The 27,903-nt window shown below is 38.2% G+C and overlaps 1 protein-coding gene across 5 annotated transcripts; it reads right to left on the bottom strand.

Moving 5' to 3' along the window:
• Nucleotides 1-59: 59 nt before the first annotated feature.
• Nucleotides 60-27,809, bottom strand: FRRS1 (ferric chelate reductase 1). Of its 5 annotated transcripts, XM_027671794.1 has the most exons (18): nt 27,684-27,809; nt 27,497-27,583; nt 17,253-17,399; nt 12,841-13,030; nt 12,482-12,618; nt 11,165-11,259; nt 10,373-10,523; nt 9,374-9,553; nt 8,377-8,475; nt 7,698-7,845; nt 7,048-7,164; nt 6,166-6,281; nt 5,797-5,883; nt 4,733-4,830; nt 4,501-4,559; nt 3,605-3,748; nt 2,456-2,517; nt 60-2,356 (listed from the first exon to the last, which is right to left on the bottom strand). In XM_027671794.1, the coding sequence occupies exons 3-18, from the start codon at nt 17,301-17,303 to the stop codon at nt 2,264-2,266; spliced, it is 1,827 nt and encodes a 608-aa protein (XP_027527595.1). In that variant the 5' UTR covers nt 17,304-17,399; nt 27,497-27,583; nt 27,684-27,809; the 3' UTR covers nt 60-2,263. The 5 variants fall into 5 exon arrangements, with proteins under 5 accessions (XP_027527595.1, XP_027527599.1, XP_027527596.1 ...); XM_027671798.1 differs by lacking the exon at nt 17,253-17,399; XM_027671795.1 differs by lacking the exons at nt 27,497-27,583; nt 27,684-27,809 and adding an exon at nt 18,288-18,506.
• Between the last annotated feature and the right edge of the window lie 94 nt (nt 27,810-27,903).

The raw sequence follows: 27,903 nt of genomic DNA, 5'->3' as shown, positions 1-27,903 counted from the left end.
AAAGAAACTGTATTATGAATTGAAATTATTTTAATATTCAATTTCAATACTAGTTTGTCCAGGAAGGATTTAGATAGCTTTAATTTATAAAACCACATTGACAAAAACCAGACAATCCATTTTGCTCCCAGGCAAGACTTTTCTAGTTTCTATTTGACAGTGTTTTCACATTACTAAAAAGGACAAAACCTTCTACTGAGATATTTACATTCAAGTTTTAAAACCCCTGTGTTCATTGTCACACATAAATGAAACAACACACAGTACAGCTCCTGTAATTCAGAAAGAACTGCCATTGACCTTAATTTAAAAAGCCATCAGTCGTGTCTGTGTTGAGTGATTCGTCTTCTATAAACTCATGGTATATGAAGGAGTCCCAAAAAACTGTAGCGCTAGACAGGTCTGAGATTCCCAGGCTTTTGAGATCAGAGTTTTCTAAAAAATCCACAAACCCACACAACTGGCCCTATCCTTCTTGCCCTTCAGCCTCAGTTGTGACTCATTTCTTCTTAGTCCCCCTTTCCCAATCGGACTGACATGACTTTTTCAGCTTCCAGGAGGAAGGTGGATGATTCAAGTTATACTCACAGTCAGCTGCTGATGATGAAGGGATTAATCCCAGCTCTATAAATGTCCTCATAGATAAATCATACACTTGAACAACCAAAAAGAAGATCACCAACTACAAACAAACTTGTAGTTTTCTGAATATTGTGTCCCTGCACTGTGGACTTGGGGAGATGGAGGAAGATACAGAACTAGACAGCTTTAGTAAATGGAGAGAACCACCATCTGACCTGCACCTACAAGTATTTTAGAGCTGTCCATCAGGTAGTAGAGAGATGTTGCTGTAAAAGTCTATATCAGGCCTGGCCTCACTAGTTACTGTTCTATCCAATACTTCAACACCTTCATTCCCAGCTAGCTTAGTAGCCCTGGACTGAAAATATATTTTGAAGTGTTACAACTGAAAATCAATACTTTCCAGTAACAAAAATGAAGACACGTGGAAACAAGCTGTTCAGGGTCATAAAACAAATGTAAAGTACTGTACTGCACAGCATATTAAGGGATTGTTTCCAAGATGCCATTTCAGGAGTGTCCTTCCATACTTAGGCAAACCATGAACCAAAAAGGTTAAACAATATAGTCTCTGTACCTAGTTCATATACTTAGATAAACCTTTTGACTAAAAAAATGCCCTCCCATACTCTTAAAAAATAGAATTGTTATAGAATTCTTTTAGTTCTGTCTTCTAGATATGGCAGCTAAGCGACTCTCACTTAACTTTAACAGAAGCTGCTTTTCCTGAAGTCATCCTAATTCCTAATGCACATTTCACTCAATAGCACAAATACAACTGCAACATTCCTAAGCAAGTATTTTCACTCCCATTTAAGTATCAGTTGGCCCAAATCCATCGTACTCACACAGAAAAGTAATTCAGAAGCCACAAGCAACCAGGGACAATAAAATACAGAAATCCATACACAAAGAGAGGTTGTTCCTGTTTCAGTTTTGGATAAATACAACAGGGTTTAATACACTTATGTTGCAAATGCTTTCTCTTTATGTTTTAGAAGCACTGAGAGGGATGAGATGGAAAAGTATTCTGAGTGAGGCAAATGGTAGTTTTACTAAAGGACTGAAGTTCCCACACTCCTATGCTTGTCGTGTAAGTATACTGCTCTTAGAGCAGAGAGAGCATTTCTTGCATTTAATTGTTGTGTATTTAGTTCATGCATCAATCTGCATTTGTGACATTTTTTCACTAAGTTCTGTATTTTGGTTTTGGGGTTTTTTTAATGCACAAAACTATCACAAGCAGGAAGTAGTCACATCACATACCACACAGTGAACAGATATGACAAAATCCAGATCAATCTCTCCAGATTCCCCAGTAATATTTACAAAAGGTTTAGGGAATTGACGATCAAAACACTTTCAGCACATCTTCTCAGTCTTCTTAAACTATAAGCTTCAATCAAGTTAACTACTGTGCTTAAAAAAAAAAAAGACTTCATTCCTTACTCAGGCAAAAATTCCCATTAAAAGTCCTGCCAGAAGACAGCTTTTGTAGGACTGCAGCATCCTTCTATAGATTTGAATTCCAGATCTCTCTAACACCAAGCATGACACACATGCTATTTTTCTTCAATTACATTTTCAGAGAGGTGTTGAGAGAAAACTTGTAATAGAAACCATTTTTTTTCATATTTTCCAACTGCGCAGTATTTCATCACAAAATTCTCCATTACTTGTTTCATATTTTGTTGACTGCTATCAGGAAGGCAACAAGGAATACTATATTTCCACAGACATAGATGGTTAACACAACCTGTTTAAACAGATGACCCTGAAAGAAAAGGGGAAAAAGTCATAGAACTGTCAGTCTTTTTATTGGTTTAAACAATCATCCCATTTCACAATAGTTATTTACCAAATTGTGACTCACCTCTGCTTCTGCAGATGTGAGTGACTGCAGTATCTGTACTCTGTCATCCTCTATCACTTCAACTGTTCGTGGGAAGAAAAAAGAAGTTAAGTCTGCTTTTAAGAGGAAGGAGGGGTTCTTTTTTATACCACAAAAGTCTTGATCCTGTGACAGTCTTGCACAGCATCAAGTCTGAAAAAGGACCTGGAAGCCGTATTTGACATTTCATGGCCTGTGCTATCATACTCACAGCACAAGTGAAAAATTATTCTTGGGCTGACCTACAACAAGTAAATTCTGGACACTGAAGTGGAAAAACATTTTGTCTCTTTTGCTGGACTGAATAATCAAAACACTGAGTTTTAAACTAATACCCTTTCCTTTTACATGTTAAGATAACTAGAATTCATTAAGAAGTATTTTTCATTAGCCAACATCAGAAAATTCATGTCCAAACATTTCGGATTAATTTCTCTATTTCTAGGAAGTAATTACTGCTGTTAAAACTAAATTCACGTGTTTTATAATCACTCCTATTCCATTTGCCACCTTACACAGCCTCTTAATTAATTACACCTCTTCAATTCTGCAGATGTCTCATCTTTGACTTAGATACAGGTCATTTACATGTGCAGTCATCTCCTCTCTGTGACACCAGCCAGTGAAGATAACAATTCCAACGAAAGTACTACCTATCTCTTCACTAGACACACTAGAGTCAGGACTTCACCTTCATTCCCCATTCACTCCAAAGTGCAAGCATCTAAGTTCAAGTTTCTGATCATTCTGTCATGCAATAACAGCCATTCATAGCAGCAATTTGTCAGCAATAAAATGCAGACTAAATCTGTGACTTCGCCTGGACTTAACATACCCACCTGGGATCAAAATTGCCAACAATGACAGATTCTTAGAAGATATTTATGCATTTCAGTCTGCCCCTATGAACTGTGGTTTGAGAAACGAGAGGCTACTATTTAAAAAGGCACAAACCATGGAGGTTACTTCCATATTAGTTTGTACAGAAGATATAACACCATTACCTAAGAGTTCCTCCTTTTCAGCTTCCAAGTTAGAGGCCAAAGAGCACCTCCTGAAATTCAATCCACACTGTTACATTTTTTATGCTCAGAGAGCAAAGTGACAACCAGAGTTGTTCTGGGTTTGTACCTTTACGTATGAGACAATAGCTGTGTATTTCCAGAAGAACATCAATACCAACATGCCAAGCTACGAAGCCAATCATTGTATAGGTGTCCCATGCGTCTGGCAGGTCAAGTGCCGGTAGATCCATTCCCAAGAACATAGTCACCACTAGTCAGTAAAAACAAGACAAAAAGATGCTAAGAATGCTGTGCCAGGCCACTTCTAAAGCGCTCTCAATGCTTTTGGCAATAGATTTCCCATGAATTGCTTACAACTGCTAGAGGAATGAGGTTAAAGGAGTTCATGCAGCTGAAAGTTTTATGGTTTGTTTTCTTTTTCTGTTTGAGGGGTGGGGGGTTGTGTTTTCTTGGTAGTGTGAGGGGCAAGACAGGAAGAAAAGGAAAAGGCCAAGACAGTGCACTAAGTGGGTTGAAAACTAACATATTACAGTCACAAATGCTAGCATTTGTGACTTCCAACAACACCACAGCACCACACTATTTGTGCTTAAGCTGCCTGTGGAAACCTGTCTCTATTACTAGAATTAAATCCAGCTTCTGGTTCAATAACTGAGACTTCCCTCTCCCATTAAATAACATTGAACTATGTTACTGTAGGAACATTATCTTCAAATCTTCCAAGATAAAAAGAAATTACTGAAGATAAGAACAGGTCCTCATTACAGAGATATTTCAGGTTTGTCAGTAATTTCTTTAGTTTTAAACAGCCACCTTTTCTCTCTAAAAGTGGTACCCAAAGGCCACTTAAAACTCACACAGGAGATGGTCAGCAAGAAAAAGAATCTTCACACATGCCTGGACTGAATTTCCATAGATGTTTTAGACCAGTAATATGCCAGACAATGAACAAAATTGCTTTAAATCAGTTAAATGGAAGTTAAAACTATTATTTCTACTCACCAGCTAATATTCTAGCTGTTGTACCAGTACTCCAGTGAAACCAGTTAAACAATTGCCTCCTACAAAACAATTACACACATTTTATTGATTACATAGTTGGGGGAGGGAGGAGGAAATCAAAAAAATGTTTTTACCTACTTTAAAGTTGTAAAAGCTTTTCATTGTAAAAAGAATTTGTAAAGAAACAGGCAAGTTTAATTCCTGTGGCTGTAGCTTGATGAGTTAGTTGTACCTTGGCGCATGACGAGATGGTCTGAAACCTGCCATGAGTGGTTGAAAGATTGTCAAAGCCATCACAGCACAGCCGAGATAGGGATGAAAACCTGCTTGCTAAACAGAGAGGACACTTTTTAAAATATCATACCTATATAAGCATAGAGAAAAGTATACCAAAAGGTTGAAAATTTTATTCTTTTAGTAGTAGGTTACAATAGTGGAGCAACACTGGCAGAGGCAACAGGACACAGTAAGCTGCCCTGCAGCCAGATGGAGGTTGTTTACCTTGGCAGCACACACATTCGTACGTCAGCCCAGGGCTTGTCCCACCTTTTTGCTGTACTGAGAAATTCTACAAGCTGAAGAGCAGAGTAATATGACTGTAGAAGCTATGCTCCAAGCTCTTCAGCCTTGATTCTGTGTCTTCAGGAGAGGCCTATTTTTTAACTCCTCCCAGCATGGTCTCCCTTCTCACCCTGTCTATTCTAATATTAATCCTAAAGCATTTATTTAATTTCCCTAGCTCCTAGTTCATATCTGAGACCACATTCTCCCATCTTGAATTCAGATAATCTCTAGACTTTCCAATTTCTGGTGTCACCTTGTACCAAATATAATACAGATGAGAGCAACAGGTATATAATCTCTATCTATCTATCTACTGCTCCAGACTAAGCTTATCACTGAATACAGTTAATCATATCTAAATTCATAAAAACACTTATTCCCAGCAGGTTTACCACACTAATGTCAGCCATCACATCCACACTCTTCTCCCAAATTCAAGCTCTCCAAGTAAATATGAAAACCAAAATAGTATATAAAGAAATCGTGAGCAAGGAATTTATTTGGGAGAAAGAGAAAGGAAGGAAAGCACTGTCATTTTTCAACAGTAGGTAAAGGAAACAACATTCCTCTTTTGTGTTGCTAGGATTTGAAACCAGCCTACTTAAGAACACCTTTCACAGCAATTTGCTTGGAAATAGTCACAATGTGTTAGTCATCAGTGGACCTCTTTCTCATTCATTTGGTCCCACCTTTGTATTTGAGTTAACAAACAAGACAAAAGCACACACTTACTTGGCTCCAACCTCCTCGGTACATGAAAGGCAACACAAAAGAAATGCTTGTAAGCAAGACTGTGGTCAACATAAGAATACGATGCACCTAGAAAAGTTAAGTTTGCTTTTAGAAACTCTACAGCTTTCTTAAGACATCATTGAAAGACATTAAACAGACATCAGTTAAAGATATTCTTGGTGCCCCCTTTAGACTTTGCTTTTACTAGTAAAGTAGATGAACTGATTCATAATTGTTTCATTTTATAAGATCAAAGAAAGATGTAAATCACACCATATTTAGTCTCCTACTTCTTAGATTTAGTAGGTTTATAGTTCTGCTTACAATAATGCTAGAAAACACAGCTGGAGATATGGGTATTTTGCACACCTGAAACCACATCTCCTTTCCAAACAGGAATGAATGAGCCCAGACAGGTTTGAAGAATCGTGCAACAATAACACCAATACTAACTGTGGTAATCCAAGCAACAAACATCAGCGCTCCTGAAAATTGAGGGGAAAAAATACAAGGTAAATCAGTAACTAAGAGCATTTCAATACAACTTAAAACCCTATGTAATAGTTTAGTCCCTATGCATATGCTCAGAATTAACCAGTGAGTAAAAACTTACACCTGGTTCAGACTACAGCCTTACAGCATTTATCTTGGTAGAGGGCAGAAGCATCCATGTAAAAGATAATCATACTATGCCCACACATTACAATAGAGCAGCTCTGTTCTATACAAACTGCACATTTCATACATGCTAATAGAGTCCCTGCATACTGGTGATAGACACCAATCTGTCACTAACTCAGATGTCAGAGGATGAAAGATGACATGCCTACTATCTGTGTGAGAAAGAAATGAGTGACTCTCATGGACCTGTGTTAAAGTCCAGTACTGTGAGAGAAAAAATTCACATTAACTTCAGTGACTCCAGACAGCCAGTTGAGTGGTTTCTTATTTCAAACAGAACTAAGCAAATAATGCAGTTAGAACAACTTGAACCAGAGAGTAAGAGGTAAAGAGAAACAAGTCCTAATCATAAATTTTAGGGAAAAAGCAAATTCAGGTTCATTTTCCCGGGCAAAAAGAAACAATTCTGCTCTTGAAATGAAAAATTATAACTTCACTCTGCCACCACAGTAGTGGATCTTGCTAGCCAACATGAATGCCAGAAAAACAAGAGGAAATACCTACTCTGCAATAACTCTACAGTCTCAAGAAGTCTAGAGCTGGAAGACAAAACTAGAAGCTGCAGCTTACCATGAGCCTTGATAAGTCGTGGGGACCGGGAGCCTCCAATATCCTGAGGAGGACCTGTGACATTGTACAGTCTGTCGGTGATCAGGGGCTGACGACGGTGTTTGTATATTAGTCCACCTAAGCAGTGACATAAAGTGGTTTATTTATTGCTAATGAAAGCCCCTGCACTTGTAAGTGTGCCCATTCCTTATTCATGAATGTTGTGACCATTGAGCATAATTGTACAAACTAAATCTTTGACACACAATACACTAAGAACCTAAGATGTCATCTAAGATATCTTGTACACTTAATGTACAAGAACCAACCCACCACTCTACGGGAAATATCTTTCTCCTCCACATGCACAAGACATGAAGAATAATCCCCTTAGATGCTAGTTAGTCTCTATTTTAAAAAAAACAATTCTCAAGAAACTACCAGTTCCTAGCATCAAGTTAGCACACAACAACACATACATGAGTAAGTTTACAACTTCAAAAAGCAAACCCATGATCCAGAAAGGTAGTAAAGGTGTCTGGATTAAGGTCTTTAAACTTGGGAACCTTAGTTCAGACACTAGTTCTCAGCTAAGCAATATCTTACAGAAGGGTTACTAACTCATTTAGAGCTGTTTAAAGAAAAGCAACCATATGTAAGTCAAAGTTTACCTTCACTAGCTTCCCCATCTGCCAGAAAGATGTAGTAACTGGCATCCAGATTAAATCTCTCTTTATATGCAGGAAGACGAATACTCCTTCTGAAAGAACATTGAAGAACACCATCCACAAGCCTCCATGACACATCTTCAAGGGCATTCTGTGAAACAGCAGGTACTTAATAACCAGTGTTTTCAGATTGGCAGAGTAATAGGCTTAAAAGTAACCCTGAAAGAGTTACTTAAAAGTAATCCTGCACAAGAATGTCACTGCTGCACAAAGAATATCAATGATCTGAGGAGGGGAATCTCTCTTGCATGCCAGTAAGCCCATACAGCAACACAGGGGTTGGACTTATCACCGATTTTTCCAGCTCATGATCTCCTCTCTTCCCTTTCAACCTTTAATCCAAGATATATCAATTGCAACTGCAGCTCTAGCAAAGGGATAGAGTAATAATAGGCAGAGGTTCTCAATACAGTAAGCTCCCACCATGTGACTTATTTTTAAAAATTAAATTTAGACTTCCAAAGTTAACATTTACTAGAAAGTAAGAGTCCAACCAATCTCACCTTAACAAACTATGGATCCACCTTAGTATTTGCATCTGCTGTGCAAAATAAAAGCACAAACACTATACCTTACTTCAAAACTACATTCGTGGAAGGGTCTTAGTTGTTTTCAAATGTACCTCTGAATCCAAGAGAGGACGACTTCGTCCCGTCAGATGGGTAGTGCTCACATGAACACGGTGGTCCTCATTAATGCACAGATATGCATCATCACCACCCTGAAGAGTATAAAAGAAAAATACATAGAGCCAAATAAAAAACACTACTGGCAGTCTCCAAAAGCTCTTTGATTTAATACAGGCACAGCAAGACCTCAGACAGATTTCTGTAGTTATCAAGCTATTGTTTCCCATCTTTCAAATACATCAGCATTATTACAGAGGAACCACATCAAGTAAAACAGATGACATAGAAACACACATTATAATTTGCACATCCCTCCCTTCCAAACTAACAGACATATTGTCAGAAGTTTCTTTAATTATTTAGAATTTACTGAATTAACTAGACAAGACAGAGATGGATGTTGATGTTATTTAAAAATCCACTTCAGTTACATGATGGTTTTCTTCACAGTTGTAAAGACAGTGTTGTTAAGAACCAAGTGTTCCTGCACTAGGGATATGAATATAAACACCATCTCCTTTGTGTAACAAGTAGTTTATGGATTATGCATTTGTCAACAGCATCATCCCTTCCCCTTAACATCAATTCAAAAAAGGACCTTTAAATATTTTTTTAAGATTGAATGGAGTTATTTCTACACAAACAACCATCAAAATGAAATGGTTTTCAGAATAACAACTCAGCTTCTAACAGGTGAGGGTTTTTTGGCTAGGTAACAAAGAAAGATTGATTTAACCAGGAATTTCAGTCAGACAGGCTGGATTCTGCCATAGCAGATATCCATAGGGAAATTCTACTGTAATTAGTCAGTCCTGAGCTAAAACTGAATATCCACTATAAAAGGCAACTTCTGTTTTAGCACTATGGGAGAGTCACACTTCATCTGACATGTAACATTATTTCCATTTTCCATATGCATGTTTTAGTAGAGAACCATTCAAACTTCACGAAATTCACAAAAGCAACTATGGAAATAAAATAGAAACTCACCATCCACTGGTCATGGGACAACGCAAATGCTAAATAGCCTTCACTTGGACCACTCATTTCAATAAATACTGAACTCTCCTCTTTTTGGAAGGATAGAAAAAAACAGGAAGCACTTTCAGGATCACAGTTTGAAGGGTTCCTAATGCAGAACTTCATACTTCCACAGCCTGAGGCACTAAACTAGACAATTAAGGAAACCAAGAAATCAAACAATGAGAGTTTTCCTCCTCTCCCTCCCTTTTTACCCATTCTAGAAAAAGCATACAAGGAAAAGCATACAAGGAACAACAAAAAAGTGACATCTGTGTCTACACACCAATCTCTTAACCCATGTCTACAAGTGCCCTAAGACAAGTAAAATGATGGTGAATTCCAACTGTGCTTTTACTCAAGCTGAACTTCTCCCTTAAAGACATTACAATAGAATAACTTTGAAAAGATAGTAAAAATTTCAGAGAAATTTCTTTTAATTTAATATTTAGAGAGGTAATATCAGCTGTAGGATGAGGAAGCTTTGTGTTTCCTTTTCAAAGTATAAACTCCATTGATACACACTGAAAAAAATACATGGATTAAAAGTCACAGTTATCCTGGATCAAACAGTGATGCTTGCTCAATCCATTCAAAAACTCAGTAATAGAAGTCAGTAACACAGATGAATTCCAAGGAAGAAGGTTTCTGAGCCTGCAGTTGCTAAATAGGAAACTGTTGGTCAAGACCAGAGCAAGTCTTTCCCATCTCTCTTCACAGTTATGCATAACATTTTCTTATCATTAAGTTCTAAATATTCTATCTGCCTTTTGACCTGTGTGCAGCATGAGAACATTTAATCCTCAGAAGTTCAGGCTACTCAACTAACACAAGAGGGTAGCTGGTTACATTCTTAGTCTGAGATATCAAAGTTACTCATCTCTCCTTTTCTGTCAAGAGTCTGTATCAATGTAATCATGTTAGATTCCATTAATCATAAGCATTAAAGATAGATTTATCATTACTTACTGGCTTTGATAAGTAGGAAACTGGGTATGAAGTTGACACAGCCTCTGAAGTTGCATGCAAAGGTGTTGTTGGGGACAGCATATCAGGCTGAGAAACAATGGGACCCGGAATCTTCACCCAGAAAGTCCTGTATTTCTTGACAACTGTGGCTCTTAAACACAACACTCAGAGTCATTACTGTATACATCAACAGCCAGTTGCTACTTTAAAAAGGAAAAGCTTCTACAGTTCATACAACTTATTTGTAAAACCCTCATCTTTATGGAGACCTCTACCGTTTTAGGGATTGAAGTAGGAAAATATCTTAAATGTCAGTAGAAAAAGAATTTTAAAACATAATACTGCATGCTGCAGTGGATATAAGAAACATTCATGCCCATGGCATAAATTACAACTTCAGAGTTGCATTGCATTTGTTGTAGTTCACAAAAAGCTAGTAGTGTAACAGAGGGGTATACAAATAATTTGGTTAGGTACAAACAAAGAAAGAAGATTCTTAACACTGTACATTACAAGCATAAGAAGTGAGAAGTTATCTAGAAATACTCAAGAAGTCAGCCTCCAAATTCCCTTCTACTCTCCCTGCAAAAAATCAAAGTAATCACCTGCAAGCTCTCCCTAAAGAACAAGTATCTGTATTAATGCAGGCTCTGCAGCAAGCAAGGGATGTTGACTTTTCAGGCCATTGGTCCAAGGGTACTTTTCAGTTGCTGGCCAATATATGACAGACAATGGTACAGTTTTACCTTGTTTGCATTTTAATAAACTAGAACTGGCACTAGATTTACTTACAGAAACTGTACATGTTTTGGTGCATCTCCAGGAGCAATCCAATAAACTTTCATGTGTTTCTTTTTTGTTTTACTTGTCTGACTGACAGCTGAATTCTGAAAACACACACATGTCAAGAGTTACACAGTGGATATGCACTAAAGAGTTGCTAATTAACACAGTCAGCACAGATTGCAGCTAAATCCTAAAGAGACACTGCACTGTTACACTGCACAACCCCAGCTGGTTTTCCAACTGGTTTTCCCCCGTCAGTCATGATCAACTCAGATGAAGTGCACCACTGCAACTTACATACACTAACAGACTTCAAGGCTAAAAGGAACAACTTTCAACCCAGAAGACCCCAGCAATGAGACAAAGGCTGCTGCAGCACTTATGGAAAAATGGTGGGGTTTTGATAGCAAAATTATGATCCTTTTTTTGACAGTAAGAGGATGAAGAGACAGTGCAGTGACTACAGAGAGAACAGAACTAATACTCCAGAGAACAAAACCTGGAAGTAGTCTTCGGATCAGATCATTTTTTAGACAAAATAAACAGATCAGACACAGCACTAAGTCCTCTGAGCACAGAGGGCACCATCCAGATATACCCATGGCTTTACAGCACTGATGAATACATTGAGTGTCAGTGGGGGACAGGTGATAGAAGTGGACAGAAAAAAGTACATCTAGGCAGATTAAGAACTTTGTCCACACCAGCTCAGATGACACCGTACGTGTCCACGTCCATGAATTTCACACATGTTGCTGAAACACTAGTCAGAGTTCATCTCTCTTGCACATGCAACAAATCCATTTATCTAAAACAGATCTAACCTGTTACTAAGAAGGCTCCACTAACCAGTAAATGACAGAGCAACACTAAAGATAATAGCCTAGTGTTTGGCCAGGTTGGATGGGGTTCTCAGCAATTTGGAATAGTGGAAGGTGCCCCTGCCCACAGCAGGGGGTTGGTCCCCATCCAACCTAAACTACCCTATGAAATAGTGTTTGTTTACCACAATAATGGCCCTAAACTTTCCTTGCTCTAAGACATTTTCTCTGTCCTTAACAAGTATGAAAAAGCAAAACAGACCATGCCCTCCTCCTTTTAATATTAGGAACACACTACATTCATTATGCACAAATAAAAATTATGATAGAAAAAATAGTCCAAAAAGTTGCAGTGAGTCTGCTTCTATACTCCAAGCTGGACAAATTTCCTGAGAGACTTACTAAGCTCAAATAAAGTTATGTAGCTTAGCTCTGTCCTATCACATAGTCTAACACAAACACCTCAGTGCCTCATGCCTCATTTTAGGTCACTAGACTATACCTTGGTATGTCCACATGTCAGAAGCTGAGAAAGTCTCCGGTCAACTAACACGAAAGAACCAACTGCAGGGCCATCCAGGTGTTCTGCATCCCGGGCTTGTATGAAAAATCCTTCAAAATCTGGTCCAGACAGACTAACTGATGCAAGAAGAAAAATAAAAGTAAGTCGAAATGTTCTCCAAAGGAAGAAGGAAACATTCCAACAATAACTGCCAGATGCTCATTGTACAAGTACTGAGTGATGGTTAATGGATCATCTAAAGAACATTCAATTGCTTAGATAAATCTAGTATAGCTAACTGAGTAAAGACATCTACAACACAAAGAAACAGTAAATCAAACTCTTCAGCTAAAACTGACCTTCTATGCTGTCCCCTGGTTTAAATTCAGTCCCGTTCACTGTGATGGTGTGCTCAGGTGACAGTTGTGGAGAGCCACCATGACAGGGTACCATGCTAGTGCAGGCTGCTCTTACTTTTCCATTTGGATAGCCACCCACAGGTGCACAGAAGCAAACAAACATCCAAACAGCAAGACCAGGTAGCTCCATCTATATAAAATAAGATTTACAGGCAGTTAAATACAATAAGTATTTATATTACAGGTCACAGCTCATCTCTGGAAGTCAGTTGAATACAAAAATAAAAAAAATTTGAAAAAAAAAGCATTTGTGAGAAGGCACCATTTCCAGCTGCTGAATAACTTCTGCTTCTGATAACTGCCAGACTTTGCAAGAATGCTCTGATACCATTTTTCAGGCCATCAAGAGTACAGGTGTAGAAGGATCCCTCCATCCACTGGATGGATTATTTCCCTCTGTGCATTTTGACACCACTTTTAAAGTGTCTTTTGCCTATCCCTCTCCTATTCTTTCTCAAAAAAAAAAAGAAAAGTCAAATCTCTTAAACATCTGCACAGGACAAATGGATCTTAAAACTTGTTTCACAGATACATAAAGCTCAAAAGTATTGAGGAACTATACAGTTAGTATGAAAACCACTCTTTTATTAATCATAGCTCCAATTTTGCATCATTAAAGGTTGCCTTTTTCCACAACCCGTGTCTATTTCTTCACATATGACAAATAATTCCCCAGTAACAAGTTCTTCTTTCTGCAGAGAAACTAAAGTTGCCAAGTGTCAGAAATAAGTTTTATATATGCAAGACTGAGAAACTGGTATGAAGATTTCAACAAAGAAATGTGTATGTTTATTGCAGACAAGCACAAGACTTTTCCTTTGAACTCTTCCTTTTGGATATTGGACCTCCAGACAATTAGTCAAACAGTATCATTGCTTGTCACACTCTTGTTAAGGGAACAGTATGCATGAAAAACATGTGGAGTAGTAGGACCACAGATCCTAACACACTTAGCTGAACCCCTGATCCCAGCTTTCATCACAATGTTTTGCTCAGTCACAATACTGTTTTCATAAAAGCTGTGGCAATTGTTTTGTTACTCAGTTACACGCAGGGTTTACAGATTTACAGTTACTGTGGTTTTACAGAACACCTTAACCAACAAAAGAAAGCATTTCCATGTCCAAAGGGCCAGGAGAGCAGAGATGAACTTCCTTTCAATCCTTAGGCACAAGAAAGGGGTATCTAGCAAAACATGGACACAGAACGTTTGCCTTCTGGAAGAGCTGTGCCCATTTTGCGCCAAGCGATAAGAAGTATCAGGTTATGCAGTTCCCTGACAGCACACGTGGACCTGAAGATAGGAAACACAGGGAGCCATTTCGGTCTGAACTCTAGAGACCTAAAAAGCAGCCAAATGAAGACAAGGCAAGTCATGATTCTTACCAATAAGAGTCATCCACTCTTCCAAAGTTCTCATACATTCAGTGCTAAAAATCCACAATATCCAAGACAATGCTACATTTGTACTTCAACATAAGAGCTCCTCAACAACTTTAAACTAGTAAATAGAAGAAAGTCAGAGGCAGGAAAGGTTTGAACAATTAGGTTTCAGAAACCAGAAAATAAAAACACAACACTCAACTCCTCCTCCCAAATATTCAAGATAACATTATGATCATATCTTTAACTTCTACTTCTAGTTCCAATACTCTGCAAACTGTCACAAGTTTACATCAAAGCGATTTTACTCACAAGTTAAAAAACCATAGAGAAATCTAAAAACTAAGGTTCAGTACAATTATATGTACCAGAGAAATCTTCAAAACAAAGTTTCTGTAAGAAGAGATAAGGCCGCATACTGCAGAGACAAGAAAAATAGTAGGCTAGAATTCTGCTTTAAGTAGCAAAGGATGTGGTAGAGATTTAAAATGAAACAAGAAATATTCTTTGGCAGACTCAACTTACTCAAAAGCTGGCAGATGAGAAAGATTAAGCAAAGATTAATAGAATTTAAAAAAAGACCAAAACCTGAAAGCAATCAAGGTTTGTAATAAGCAAACACAATGAACTGCCGAATATTTAACTTTTTTCCTGCTATTATCCTTTGCAGGAAAAACAGATGAAGACAACTAGATCTCACAACTACATACATAAGTACAACTCTGAACAAAAAGCATTAGGATTAATGGCATGGAAAGGAGTTCTTACAGAGAGGTTAGGTTTAGGAAAGCAGAAGTGTGATATGTGAATCATTCTTAACCTTACCACAAAAGAACAAATCCCTTTTAAAGATTAAAGTAGAAACAACTCTACAACTGTAACAAAAAGGACCTGAGTGACTGATAAAAGCTATCATGTCTTACAGAACTAATTCCTTCTACCATTCTACTCTTTTTAGAAACATGTCTAAATTTTAAAAAAAGAAAACAGTTAAATTGCATTCTAATAAAGATGAATCAGCAGATCCCTGCAAGATCATCTTCACTAGACAAGGACATAAAAAACTGAGTCAAAATCACCATGTGTAGATTTAAAATGAGAATCTACATTAACTCAAGTTTTGGGGTGGGTAAGCTGTCAAACAGCTGGCTGTTACCTACAGTATTTGAAAATACTCTCCACTTTCATTGTAATTTACCATAAATTTTAGATTTGCCCATCTTGACAGAATCGGCTTGCAAGTATTAAGAAGCTTTGACCATAATGGCTTATTTATAAGCCTTTGAAACAACTAATTCATGAGAGCTAATAGGAATTAGCAGACTGCAAAGCTCCCTGTACTAAAGAGGAATAGGAATAACTGACTTTAGGACTGAAGCATGAAAAGGTTAAAAATCAAAACCTAAATGCAGCATTTTTCAACTGGCCATTCTCTAGTACTTCTTGTTAACTTACTATCATTCAAACAGTCTGGAAGAACAGGGAGTTGAAGGATTTGTGCACTATCCAGGGACTTGTTTTCCAAGATAAATGCCTTACACTGAAATGCTCATATTAACCAAGATCCTTAGAGCACATATAATTCGGTTCCTCTGTCCTGCCTGCATGCCAGCTGCACACCCTGTGGTAGCATCAGTAAATGCCCCAGTCAAGGTTTCAAATGTGTGCTACAGAGCATATTAGCTCTGTAGTCAGAACACAGTCACGTACCACTGACTGTTGATTTTACTTAGTTTGTACCATACACAGATTTTTCAGTATGTTCTATGCGACCAAAGACAGCACAAGATCCAGGAGTTTTCTCTCTACAGGTACTAGCACATACCACACCATTACAGTATAAGAGAGAGCACTGTTTCATACCTTTATTTAGAATGGAAAAAGAAATACTTCAATACTCATTAGTTTGAAGCATGACTGCAAATGTGTTATTCCTTTCCTCATCCTCCCTTCTTAAATCTTCAGTGTACTACGTAACCCATCCCCCCCAGCAGGAAAGAAAGCTTCAGAACAAGTTTTTTCAAAGAAACTTCATAATTACTTGTGATTGCAATGGTGTTTCAAATATCATGTCACTCTTGGGGCAGAGAGAGGGAGACAATTACGTACTTGAAGCTATTTATAATACAGCCCTCTAATTAATAGAAAGCCAAAACCATAGGGCAATAGCCATCTTCTTCCATACCAAAATTAAGTGGGAATCATTTCACAATATTTAGTATACATAGAAGCTTATTCTCCTGATTATATCTCACCATCTTAGAGTACCTGGATTTTGATAAATGGAGAGCATAAGTTACTCCCTTCCTGTGTTCAAAACAACTCCTACAGTCCCTGCAGCTACCAACAGCTAAGAAAGCCTGGTAGCCTAATGGCTCATGAGTACAATACTCACACTCAGGACTCTTCACAGAAGTTATCTTCTTTCAGCTCTTTTACTTCATTAGCTGCAGAGTGTGAAATCTAAAACCAGCTTCTGAGAGGAAGAGATGAAAGGGTAGGCAAGGCAAACATACTGACAATTTGAAGGTACAAAAAATATCACAGCCAGAACTTTTCTTCTGAGCACCATCAGACAAGAGGGAAAGCAAAAAGGAAAAAGTCATCTGAAGGAGAATAAGCTATATTAAGGGGCCAGTGACATGTCTCTTTAGAAATATACTGTTACAAGGCAAAAGCAGACAGACTCGCTGTCCAAGAGTCACCCTCTCTCCGAGTTCATAAAAAGAGTTTAACTAAGCAGAAGTCAACACAACAGCTGGGCTGAGCAAGGGCAGAAAACAAGCAGTGTTCACATTCCTTATAACTCATTACTTTTAAAATACAAAAACACATTCACGCCCACATAATGACAAAATACACACACCTCAGCATTCTGTCCCTTCTACTCAGGAAATATTAAAAGAGAACTTCAAGCATTCTGTCCTTCAAAATTACTTTTTTGTAACAGTTTGAGTGTAGGTACTTACCTTACAGTCAGTCCTTCTGCTACAGTGACCAAGTCTGAGTAAAATTGCCATTGGCTCTCTACTTATAGTAGAACAACTTCTATTGCATTATAATCTATTTGGCTTGCATCTAACAGTATGAACTTTTATGGTATCCAAGAAGCTTGTCTGAAAGAAGAAACAATATGCACACACAAAAAGAAAGATAACTTCTAAGAGTGTTTTTACTCCAGGCACACATTTTATAGAGCTTTCCAAGCTGAGCCCTTAAGACAGTACACTTTAGCTGAAACGTATGAAATTGTAATTAAGCACCAACCCTGTAGATCATTTGCTTTGTCAAACGTACTTCCACAGACCTCAAAGAGTTTCACATTAAATAATTCATTATATTCTGGTGCAGTTAAGGGGAGAAAAACCTACAAACTTTTGATACCTTCTTCCTCAAAATATTAGTTGATACAAATTTGCAGCATGATTTTAAAGTTCATTCTACATTTACTTTCAGTCAAAGAGACACTTTCTACTAGAAGAGTAATAAACAATCTTACAAAGAAATATGGTAAGTTCACCTTTTTTCCATATATCTCAGCAAGAATGAATAAAAGGCAAGGATTTTGCCCTTTTCAGTTGTTTACTCTCATTATTTTAGTTGGGCAGTTTCTCTGTATACTATTTTTAAGGCCCCTTGCAAACTTTTATCTATATGAAGAACCCAAAGTTGGAGTATGACCTAAAAATGACACAGTTTGTTATCCCAACAAGTAAATTCAACTACAGCATCAGCACACTTACTGTCACAGTTATCATACAGCCATCTCCTATGTATGTAAGTAAAGAAATAAAATAAGAAAGTAATATTCACATAACATTAAGAAGCAAACAAGATGCAAGAAGAATATATTTGGTGTGGCTTCCAGATAAGATAAGCCACCTTTATTCATTAAGGCACACAGGCTTAGGAGTTTTCTCTAAAGCAATTCAGAAATGCTTGCATGGAAAGCAGCAGCTACAAGGTGCTTTAAAAGCTTCACTGGATTTTACTTCGCTTCATACCTCCTGCAGGTATCCTATTAAGCAAATACACTTTTCAAAAAGGCTGCGGTATCCACACTTTGAGCACTCACAGGCGTCAGTGTAACCAAAGCGCTCCGGCGCTACAGCAGCTCGCCAGCCCCGACAGCCTTCGCTCCAGGGAGCCCCACTCTCCTCCGGCACTGCTCCCACGGGGGCGGACAGGGGGAAAGTGCAGATAGGCCAGCCGACCCCCTGCGAGCCTCTCCCCGAGGCAGCGGCACCTTTTCAGCCCGCGCTGTGGGCGGGGAGGGGCCCGCGGGGGCGCGGGCGGGGCCCGGGCGGGGCCGCGGGTGCGCCCGGAGAGCCGCGAACGCTCCGTGTGCTCGCCCCAAGTGCTGCCCGCTGTGAACATCCGGAACCAGCGCCTTGGGAAACGCGGCAGGGCTCCTGATTTCTTTGCAGCCTCCAGATGCTGGGGGTCTGGGTGGCCGGCCTGATTTTGCAACTGCAGTCTTGCCCCATGGGCTTTACTGGGGGGTTGTCCTTGACAAAGCTTGCAGAGCTCATTTGCGGTGCTATTCATGTGACGAGAGGTGCTCCCATATACAGGCTTGCAAAATCAGGTTTTTCTTATCAAGAAAGCAAATAAATACCGGCTGTAACTGGGGCTTTGCCGGCAGAAACTGCAGCTGCTTACACAGGCTTCTCTGACTTCTGCTTTGTTTTAATCAAAGTCCTCAATTGCTCACAAAGTGGCACAAAAGACAGTTACTTAATAAAAATGTAGCGGGAATTTTGCCCTTCCAAAGCATAGAAATATTGTGCTTGTGTTAACAAGCATCTTGATTGGAGGCTTCCAGTAATTCAGTTATTTATTAGTAGTTCTGAGAAGTTCTAGTGACCTTAAAACTAGTGACCTTAAATTAGTAATATTTTCCAAAAAAAATTCTATCTACTAAAATATAGCAGATAGAAATGCTCTGTTAGTGTTCTATTGTTTTCTCAGTTTCTATAAAAGCAGCATTGACCTTACAGGTATCCTGTAATAACACATTATAAGACATATTTAATGTGAAATCTTACAAGATATATTTAATTGATTACTTTGCCTAATTGAATAAATGATTTGACTGTTTTACTTGTATTATGGCAACTGAAGAAACATAATACATAAGCAATAGCTTAAAGTTAAATATGGATATTTCCCCCTGGCTGGGGAAAAAAATAATTCTATTTACAACTGCCTTCATAAAGTTCCCTTATATGAAAGAGTTCAATAAAATTGTAGGCCTAAGTACATATGTGCTTTGCTAAGAGCTTGTGTGTTTCTAACTAATTTATGCTAATTAAAAACAGCTTTCCTTGCAGATACATCATTAGGAATAGAAATAATAACATAAATACATCTAGAGTAAGAAAACTGGTGACCAGAGGGACCAATATTCTTGGCAATATTTAGGTTCATAACTTTCACAGATTACAGTGCAATTAATACACAAATGTTTTTAAGATCTTATTTTGGGGTCTTGGCTCATTGACAAAATGGGGTGTACATGTCTGAAAAATTGTAATAAATATATATATGGAAGTAATTTCCTCATTAGGACCCACAAGGATGAAAATGCAAGCTATAGTTATGTTAGAAATGGCAATCAGATTTTAAGAAAAAAAAATAATTTATCTGTGAAACGTAAAGTGGGTAAGGGAGGGAACACTGTTTTGTTTCTCATTGTATAGCTTCTCTTACTTCAGAAGGTATTAGCTATTGCCAAAGAGCTGTGAAGCAACAGAACCAGAAAAAAAATTACTCTTTAACTACTGAGTACAAGTACTCATACTCCTTCTCCACAGACAATCATTAGTGTGTCTGGAAGGGCTCTTTTCAAACATACCAGTCTCCTTAAAAAAAGAAAATAAAATCAACAGTTCTACAGCCTTAATGAAAATGTTTCTATGAAAGGGTACTGCAAGTTAATTTGTTAAGTGTCGTATCCAATATGTATATCAAGGAAATAAAATGCATTAGGATATACAAACTACAAAAAAGTCCAGAGTTGCACTTTCCCTGTACAGTGTGCTGCAATTGTGTGTTCATAATAATTCTGTATTTATTGCAAAGCAGAGGTCCCTAGCTTAACCAAATGAGTTACAGACAGAGGGCTGGGGGTTGGTTTTGAATCTTCTTGCGGGCCTGAAGAGAGATAAAGATACGTAACCTACAACTGACCTATGTCAGGGGATGATGATGTCAAGTGGCAAATCAGCAACACAACATCCAACATGAAAAGATGTTGATGACTTTTTTTTGCATAGTTTGTTAACAGGGCCCTAAGAAAGTAAGTGAAAGCTCATAATTTTGAAAGCAATGGCAATTTCATAAAGGAGACTTTATGCCAAGTATATGAAGGGGAATTTCTGTTGCTTAAGAACTGAGGAAACAAGTAAAATACATATAATTTTGGAAATTAACTACTGGGCAGTGCAATATTTATTTTTTAAGCCCAAAGCAATATGGAAAACAATAAGCCATTGAAGCTAGATCTGAAGAGAACCCATGTTACTATGTGGTTCCTTGTAATCAACTTTCCACTTAGGTATTAAGCTAATTATACAGCAAAACTCTGGTATTTTACTGTGGTATTTTAGAAGGTCAGACCTTGGTCAAGTTTCACATATGTGTGCACTGGGCTCCTTGTTACTGGAAAGGATATCACCATAAAACATCACTTGAGTTCAAATCAAGTGATGTGCAAAAAGGCTGCATCCCTATCAGACTGTTTTGATGATGGATAACTTGGATCTGAGCATTTTTTGTTACTGGTGTTATTTATTTTGAAATACTGATATGTGTTTGAAAAGGTGCATTTGGGTTTTGCTGAATACATGCTGGATACTAGTCTTCCTCTGAAGATAACAGTCCTGGCACCCACATTTATTCACCTCCATCTTGCATATCTTACACTTATGAGGCTAGGTTTCAGAATATTTCAAGCTTTTCATTATTATTGTCTTAGCTAAATATGTATTAGGAATTAATAACAATAATGTTATCTTAGATAGGAAGAATTCTTCCTACCAAATCAATTTGTATACGATGGTGTTTTTTCCCTCCAAAGTGAGGGGACTGTTGAATCATTGAAACAATCCTGACCATCTAAAAGAAAATAAATTATGATAAAGTCACAATATAGGATGAGATATTTTTCTCCATAATTAATCAGTTCTTTTCACTTGAGCTTTGGCACTGTTTCATACTTACCTGTTTTACCAACTGTCTTAGCTAGATAAATGTGTTCCCCTGATGTCCAGAAATATCCCTTTCATGAATGCTTTTTTTTTTGTTCTTATTCCTCTTGATTAGTCAGCCCCTTCTACTTTCATTAATTTTGGGGGCTTTTTATGTCACACATAAAAATTCAGACTTGGAAACGCATTTATACAAAAATACTTGCTTACCGAGAGGCAAAACGTAGTTTACAGTTTTCAGTCAATGACTGTAACAAGCCACCTGGTGGCAGTAGTCACTCAGTAAAATAAGGTTTGCCACTCGACTGCTCAGATACCTACTTTCTTTCTGTATCTCTCTTCTGACACAGTAACAGCTGAAGTACGCGCACCATAGCTTTTTACCAAAATTCATATCCACCTTGACTTAAATAGATTAAAAACAACACGAAACAAAAACTTCATTGCTTATTTGAAATGAATAATTAAGATTGGTTCCCTCACATCGATTAGAGCCAGGTCTATGTAGGTGTTCTGATATAATGATGGACAACCTGTCACTTTTGTGAGAGAGCCTCTACTCAATTCAATGAACAACACGAGTGAATCAATGGATAAAAGACTGCAGTAAAATCATTTCACCCACTTCAAGGGATGTGGGCCATTGCTTTATCAGATGCACACTATGAAGTTTTACCTGATAAAAGTACTGAACTGTTAACTTTACTGAGTTTTCTGTATTTTTTTAACCTTGCTGTGATGCTTTTTAAAATCATTAACTGTATGATATTAGTGAGATGTGATAAGTTCCTATTGTTCTGTTTTATAGGGAGCAAAGACCTTGCTGGCAAAGGCATTGACCTGTAAGTGCTTCAGTTTAAGGCACTTTAGACCTTAAGTGACACTGAGATTAATCGAAATCTTGTACAATGCTCTTTCACACACTTATCAGTTTCTTTGCCAGCCAATCTCAATTCCACCTTTGCCCCACAGCTTTTTTCCTTTTCCCTTTCTCTTGGAACTGATTTTCCTACTCTTTTACATCTCACCTCAGAGGTCTTTTCACAGACAACCCGTTTCCAGTCTTTCAGCTTTTCTCAGCAGCTCTTAATTTGACTCCTTCATCGCTTCTAAATGCATTCCTTGTTCAGACACAGCATATCTGTGGGGTTTGCAGTTGCTCTGAGTTCAAGCACAAGCACAAGCAATCCTGCTGTAGGGATGATGCATGATGCACAATGCTGTTGGTTTAGCCACATGCTTGTTAGTACATGCCCAGTGCCCCTGTGGGGGAACCATGTGGTGATGTTTGAGTACACTTGGCATGAATGGCTGCAGGGATTTTAGCTCTTACTTTGGCAAGTTTCACCTAAATATTTGCAGATACCTTCAAAAGCTAAAAACTGGTCAAACTGCAACAGAGCTGGTAAAAGGCATATCCAACATGGGAGAGTTGTGAATAAGTGAGAGAAGACTGTTTCATAGCAGTTTTCAAGTCCTGTAAGCAGCAATCCTTGCTTGACAAGCACAGGGGAATATCATGCAAGGTGTGAAGTGATTCAGTCCAGACACACTATGGAAAGCTGCCTCCTGCACAGTCAGGTTAGTACATAGTCACTGTGCAAGTCAGTACCCCCAAGGAAGTTCCAAATTTTGGGGGAACCTGCTGCACAGCACCTGCAGTGACTGAACAAATATGTCACTGACATTCTCAGAGGCAAAATAACAAATCTGCACTATTGTACAGACACTAATTCCTCCACCAACAAGAATCCAGCTGGAATGAAAAGCCAGTGGTTTGTGCAGAGGTCAGATACTTAAAAAAACTGGGCAGCAGCTTTTCCCAAAGTACAGCAGTAATTCCTGGGACTTCATATAGGAGCCACTGCCCAGTCATGGCAAACAACTTCTCATCAGCAATCCTAAACTTAAATTCATGGGTAACCAAAAGACATGATGATATCAATAAGACAAACATTAAATAAGGACTTTTACTTTCTGTTAGCAGCGTTTGGTGATGGTTCAACTGGAAATGTTGAAGTAGATGCACTGCTTGCCTCATGGTAAAAGATTTGTCAGTTTGAATTCTATCTTTGTAGTGTTCTAGTGCAAACCACTCTTGTATCATCTTCCCTATTCTCCCTGCTCGTGTTTAACTTGGTAATCAAATGCATAAACTCATTGAAAGGCCTGGGACTTGAAGTGATTTTGCAGTGAGAATTGAAGAATTTGTTCCAAGGTATGAAGAAGAAAGGAAAAATATATTTGAAAACAAATGCTTGCTGTAGTCATACGTTTGGTGAAATATTCTCTTTCTTCAACATATTATGGCATGTTAAGATGCTTAAATTACCATGGCTTGAATTCTGCCTGCACTGAAAGATTACAGAGCAGGCCTACAGACCTCAATATTAGCTTTCAGATAACTTCAGGTTATGTGGAGTAGTATGTAGCTATTTCTTCGCTTAAAAATCAGACGTCAGTTTTATACAACAGAAAAGCACAATCACTTATTTAACATTTGAGTGTCAAGGGCTGTCAAGGTGAGATTTTAGGATGATTATTATTTTAATGGACTAGGAAAATATTCATGGTAATCACAGCATATCTCACTAGTGTTGAAAGAACAATTCACAGCAAGATAAAAGTGCTCACAGTGGGTCAGCACACTGGTATGATATTTTCTCCTTCTACAATAAAAATTGGCCCAACATACCTGAATTTATTTTACACTTGACTAAATTAAGTGGTACAAGAGTACCATTCAGACAGTTTAAAATTTTGTTTGCCAAGTCACCACATTTGCAGATTATTAATATCAAATTAATGTTATGCTGTTAGCTAAAGCACAGTCAAACGTATCTTAAGCAATTATGTGAAAAGCTACCTTTAACAACATTTTACGTGGACCTCTGTAAAGATACGTGCATTGAGTTTTACGATTTTCTATTAAAAATTAAACTCTATTAAAAATTAACTTTGTACGGAAGTTGAAGCAAAGCATTGATTGTTTGAGTAAGAGAATGCCAAGCTGGGATTAAAAACTAACCAAAAATGTTTCTGCAATCCAAAAATTCATGATGACACCTGGTTAACCTTTGAAAGATCAAACCAACACGGCCAAGTAACTACAGGAAAGGTCAGTAAGAGCGAACTGAATGTGTTAGTGTCCTAAACTGTCCATCTTATTTGATTTCTTACTTACATAGACATTTTTATTCCAGTCTACTATTTATTCACTGCCTATCCTGCTATTGCAATGTTTAGCTATTTAGAAGAGATTTTAAAAAATAAGTTACAGGTGATTACTGCAATGTTCTTTCCAATGTTTTCACTCAATACTAGATTCTAATGTCGAAGAACATATATAAATTCCTGCTGGGTACATAATTGTCGAAGAACAGCACTTGTTTTCAGTCACTGCATAGCAAAGATCTAACTCTTAGAAAAGACTGCAGTTTAATCAAATTGCAGACATACAGTTTTAAAGAAAAGGAGTTTTCATTCAGGTTTGCATTTCTGGTTGAAATCTCCCCATTAGAAAACAACAACTAGACAGAAGATTCAAAACCTCTTAAGCTTTCTATTGTTTGAACAATAACACAGTGTTAATTCATGAATTGACAGGGCGTGAGTGTGGAGTATTGAGAAAAAATGTGCTATCACTTTAAATTTTAAAAAGTCTTGTATCTCCTGTATACAGGCCAAAAGAATCTGCTTTTAGTTTTAGTTAGCTGTCCAGTTACATTCTCTCTGTGCTAGTTGGCTTTTATTGTTGTTATTGGGAACACTTTTCCTGTAATTAAAAATAAAAAATGAGTACCATCATGTAAGTACTCTACACTTTACAGTCGTAACCTTTAAAACAGGCACAAGCAATATGACATCAGTGTGATCTGACACCCACTGAAAGGCTCCCCAAAGTGCATTGACGCCACTGCCAGGATAACTGTTCTTTAACACTGTGTTGCAAAACAGAAGGCAGGAGGGGGGAAGCACTAGGAAGGTGTATGTAAAAGGAGCAAAGAATTATGGTAGTAATACATTTGAAAAAGCTGCAAAATTATTTCCTGATAATAACTTTGATATGATATGCACTCTTATTCTGAAGCAACTCTTGATCATTTCCTGCTGTGGTATATCATATCACACACTGAGAAACTGCAAACTGAAGATAAAATGGTGCTGTGAAAACCACCCTTTAGATACCAGTGTAGCAAATGCCATGCACACTTGCTTTTGGCTGTGTCCTAGACAAAATCTGCAATGCTCAGTGGTAGCACTTGTGCACTGATGTTCCCACGTACAGAAAACCTGCTCGATTTAAATCTGCTAAATTAACACAGACCCTAAGTCTGTAAGGGATGTGCCAGCATAGGAGGTGATGTTGACGGAGAAAGGGTTAGAGCAGTCTGCTCTGCTTTCTTGATTAAACTTCATCAAGAGACCTGCAATATTCATTACCTTTGTAATAGTTTTTTTTTTTATATTGAACTGAATGCCGATGAAATGATATTGTTCCAATTATTAAGTAACTTAACAGTACCTAGGGAACTTTTTTGCTGTGTAGTGGATCAAGTTCTTCATTTACACTGTCGACATCTGGTTTAGCTAATGTCACAAATTATGGTCAAAATAACTGATTCAGGATTGGTTTCCTAATGAGTTTTTTGTCCAAGACACTTAAAAATCCTTTTTCATAAATTCAGGTAGATTTCAAAACCTGTCTCAATGCATAGCATAGAGGAGATGTGGCAGTGCAAACCTAGTAATTAGGGTAGGGTGAGTTTCCTTATTGGGTAGGAAAATCAAAAGGGCCACATTTTAGAACTTAGCAGCAGCGGTGAAAGTGCCTTCATAACACCTTTTTGTGTTTTTCTTGCTCTTCAAAAAGTATTCAGCATGCACTTTAGGGTAACTATTTATGCAAAGGACTTGGCCACATGGGCATTATTTGCTCTCCCTCTCTCAGAGCTGTTCTCTGTGTAAGCAGGTCATGAAATTCCTAAATCCCACTCCATTTGCAGTACATGACAGAACAACAGCAAGCCTGGAGGAAGGACCACTTGTGCAAGGCTCTGTGGCAGACCAACCTCAGAGTCACTTAAGGATACCAAAGCCTGCTGAGGACCCCAGCAAAAAGATGGTCCAGGTCCTTTTCAATTACCCCATTGATTTTGTTCCTGCAAATTTTGTACCTGTTGAAGCTTCTTGTATTTTCCATTCCTATATTGTATCATCTTCCTTTCTAGGACACATTGAATTCAGAGGAAGCAGACAGCATATCAGGAGAGCCAGATTCTGTTGGGTGCAATTCTGTCCTGTATACAAATACAGGCCAGCAAGCTGAGTAAAGAATTAAGGTGCTTGGAAAGACAAGGACAATGGGAGAATCCTACTAGGCCCCAGGAAATATCCATGTAAAGTATCTCAGATTAGAAGTATCACGTTTGAATCCCATTTGAATGAACCTCACTGAGGCAAATGTTAGGGAACTGCACTCACAGGGGAGCTTTTACTATGAATTTTCCCCCTAATATTGTCAGGGGCATACGAGCTGACATATTCACCTACACCAACATGAAAACCTTTCTCAACAATACCAAAAAAAGTGAACTGTAATAATGAACAGTCAGATTTCTTACACTGTTCACAGGGAGAAGCAGGTGAAGGGAAAAAGAAAGAAAAAGAAAGAAAAATAGCTACCAAAAGATAAAAAAACCTCTGTTTGAAATGGATGGCAGTATTTCTATGAATATCAAGGCCTTTGAACTGCCCCTAAATGCATTTTTATTGGATGAACACAATGTGGTAAAACACAGTTATGAGGGTATGCATGGAGCGACTGGAAGTAAATGGTTTAAACCTACATGGTTTTGCAGACTGCTTCCAGTTCTATGAAATATACAACCTCTAAGAAGAAAAACAAACAAACCAACAAATAGCTCAGTATAACATAGTGACTGTAATTTGAGAAGCACTTCTTTTAAAAATGTATTTCTAGGCAATAAAAATAGACTGACCTTCCAAAGATGCAAGGCTGACCTTTACACTGGGGGGCAGTTAAGGACTCCGGTGGTGAGAGGCCTGGAGCAACTGTCCCAGGTGTTCTGCAATATAAAGCAATGGTAATGCTTCATACAGTATGCTGCAAAATAAGGGATGGGGGGATGTTTTGGTATTGTCTTTTTTTTAGAAAAACCACGCTACCTCTTGGTCAAAGACAGATCCACGGAGTTTGTAGTCTTGTCCACACACTATATATAGCACTTAAACCCTGGCTGACATCATGTTTTTCCTGCGGCGCAGCCTATCAGCACGGAGCCGGCCGCACGGCGCGGTGTGCCGGCCCTGGGGCGGCCCGGCGGGAGCGCTGAGGAGCCCGGCGGTCACGGCAAGGAGCGGCTGGGCCCGGAGGCGTCAAGCGGGA

The sequence above is a fragment of the Neopelma chrysocephalum genome, unplaced genomic scaffold (assembly GCF_003984885.1).
Source record: "Neopelma chrysocephalum unplaced genomic scaffold, ASM398488v2 Primary Assembly neopelma1_97222, whole genome shotgun sequence".
NCBI classification, from domain to species: Eukaryota; Metazoa; Chordata; class Aves; order Passeriformes; family Pipridae; genus Neopelma; species Neopelma chrysocephalum.
The sequence above is the reverse complement of the archived record's forward strand: the minus strand, read 5'-3'. Positions and strand labels throughout refer to the sequence as shown.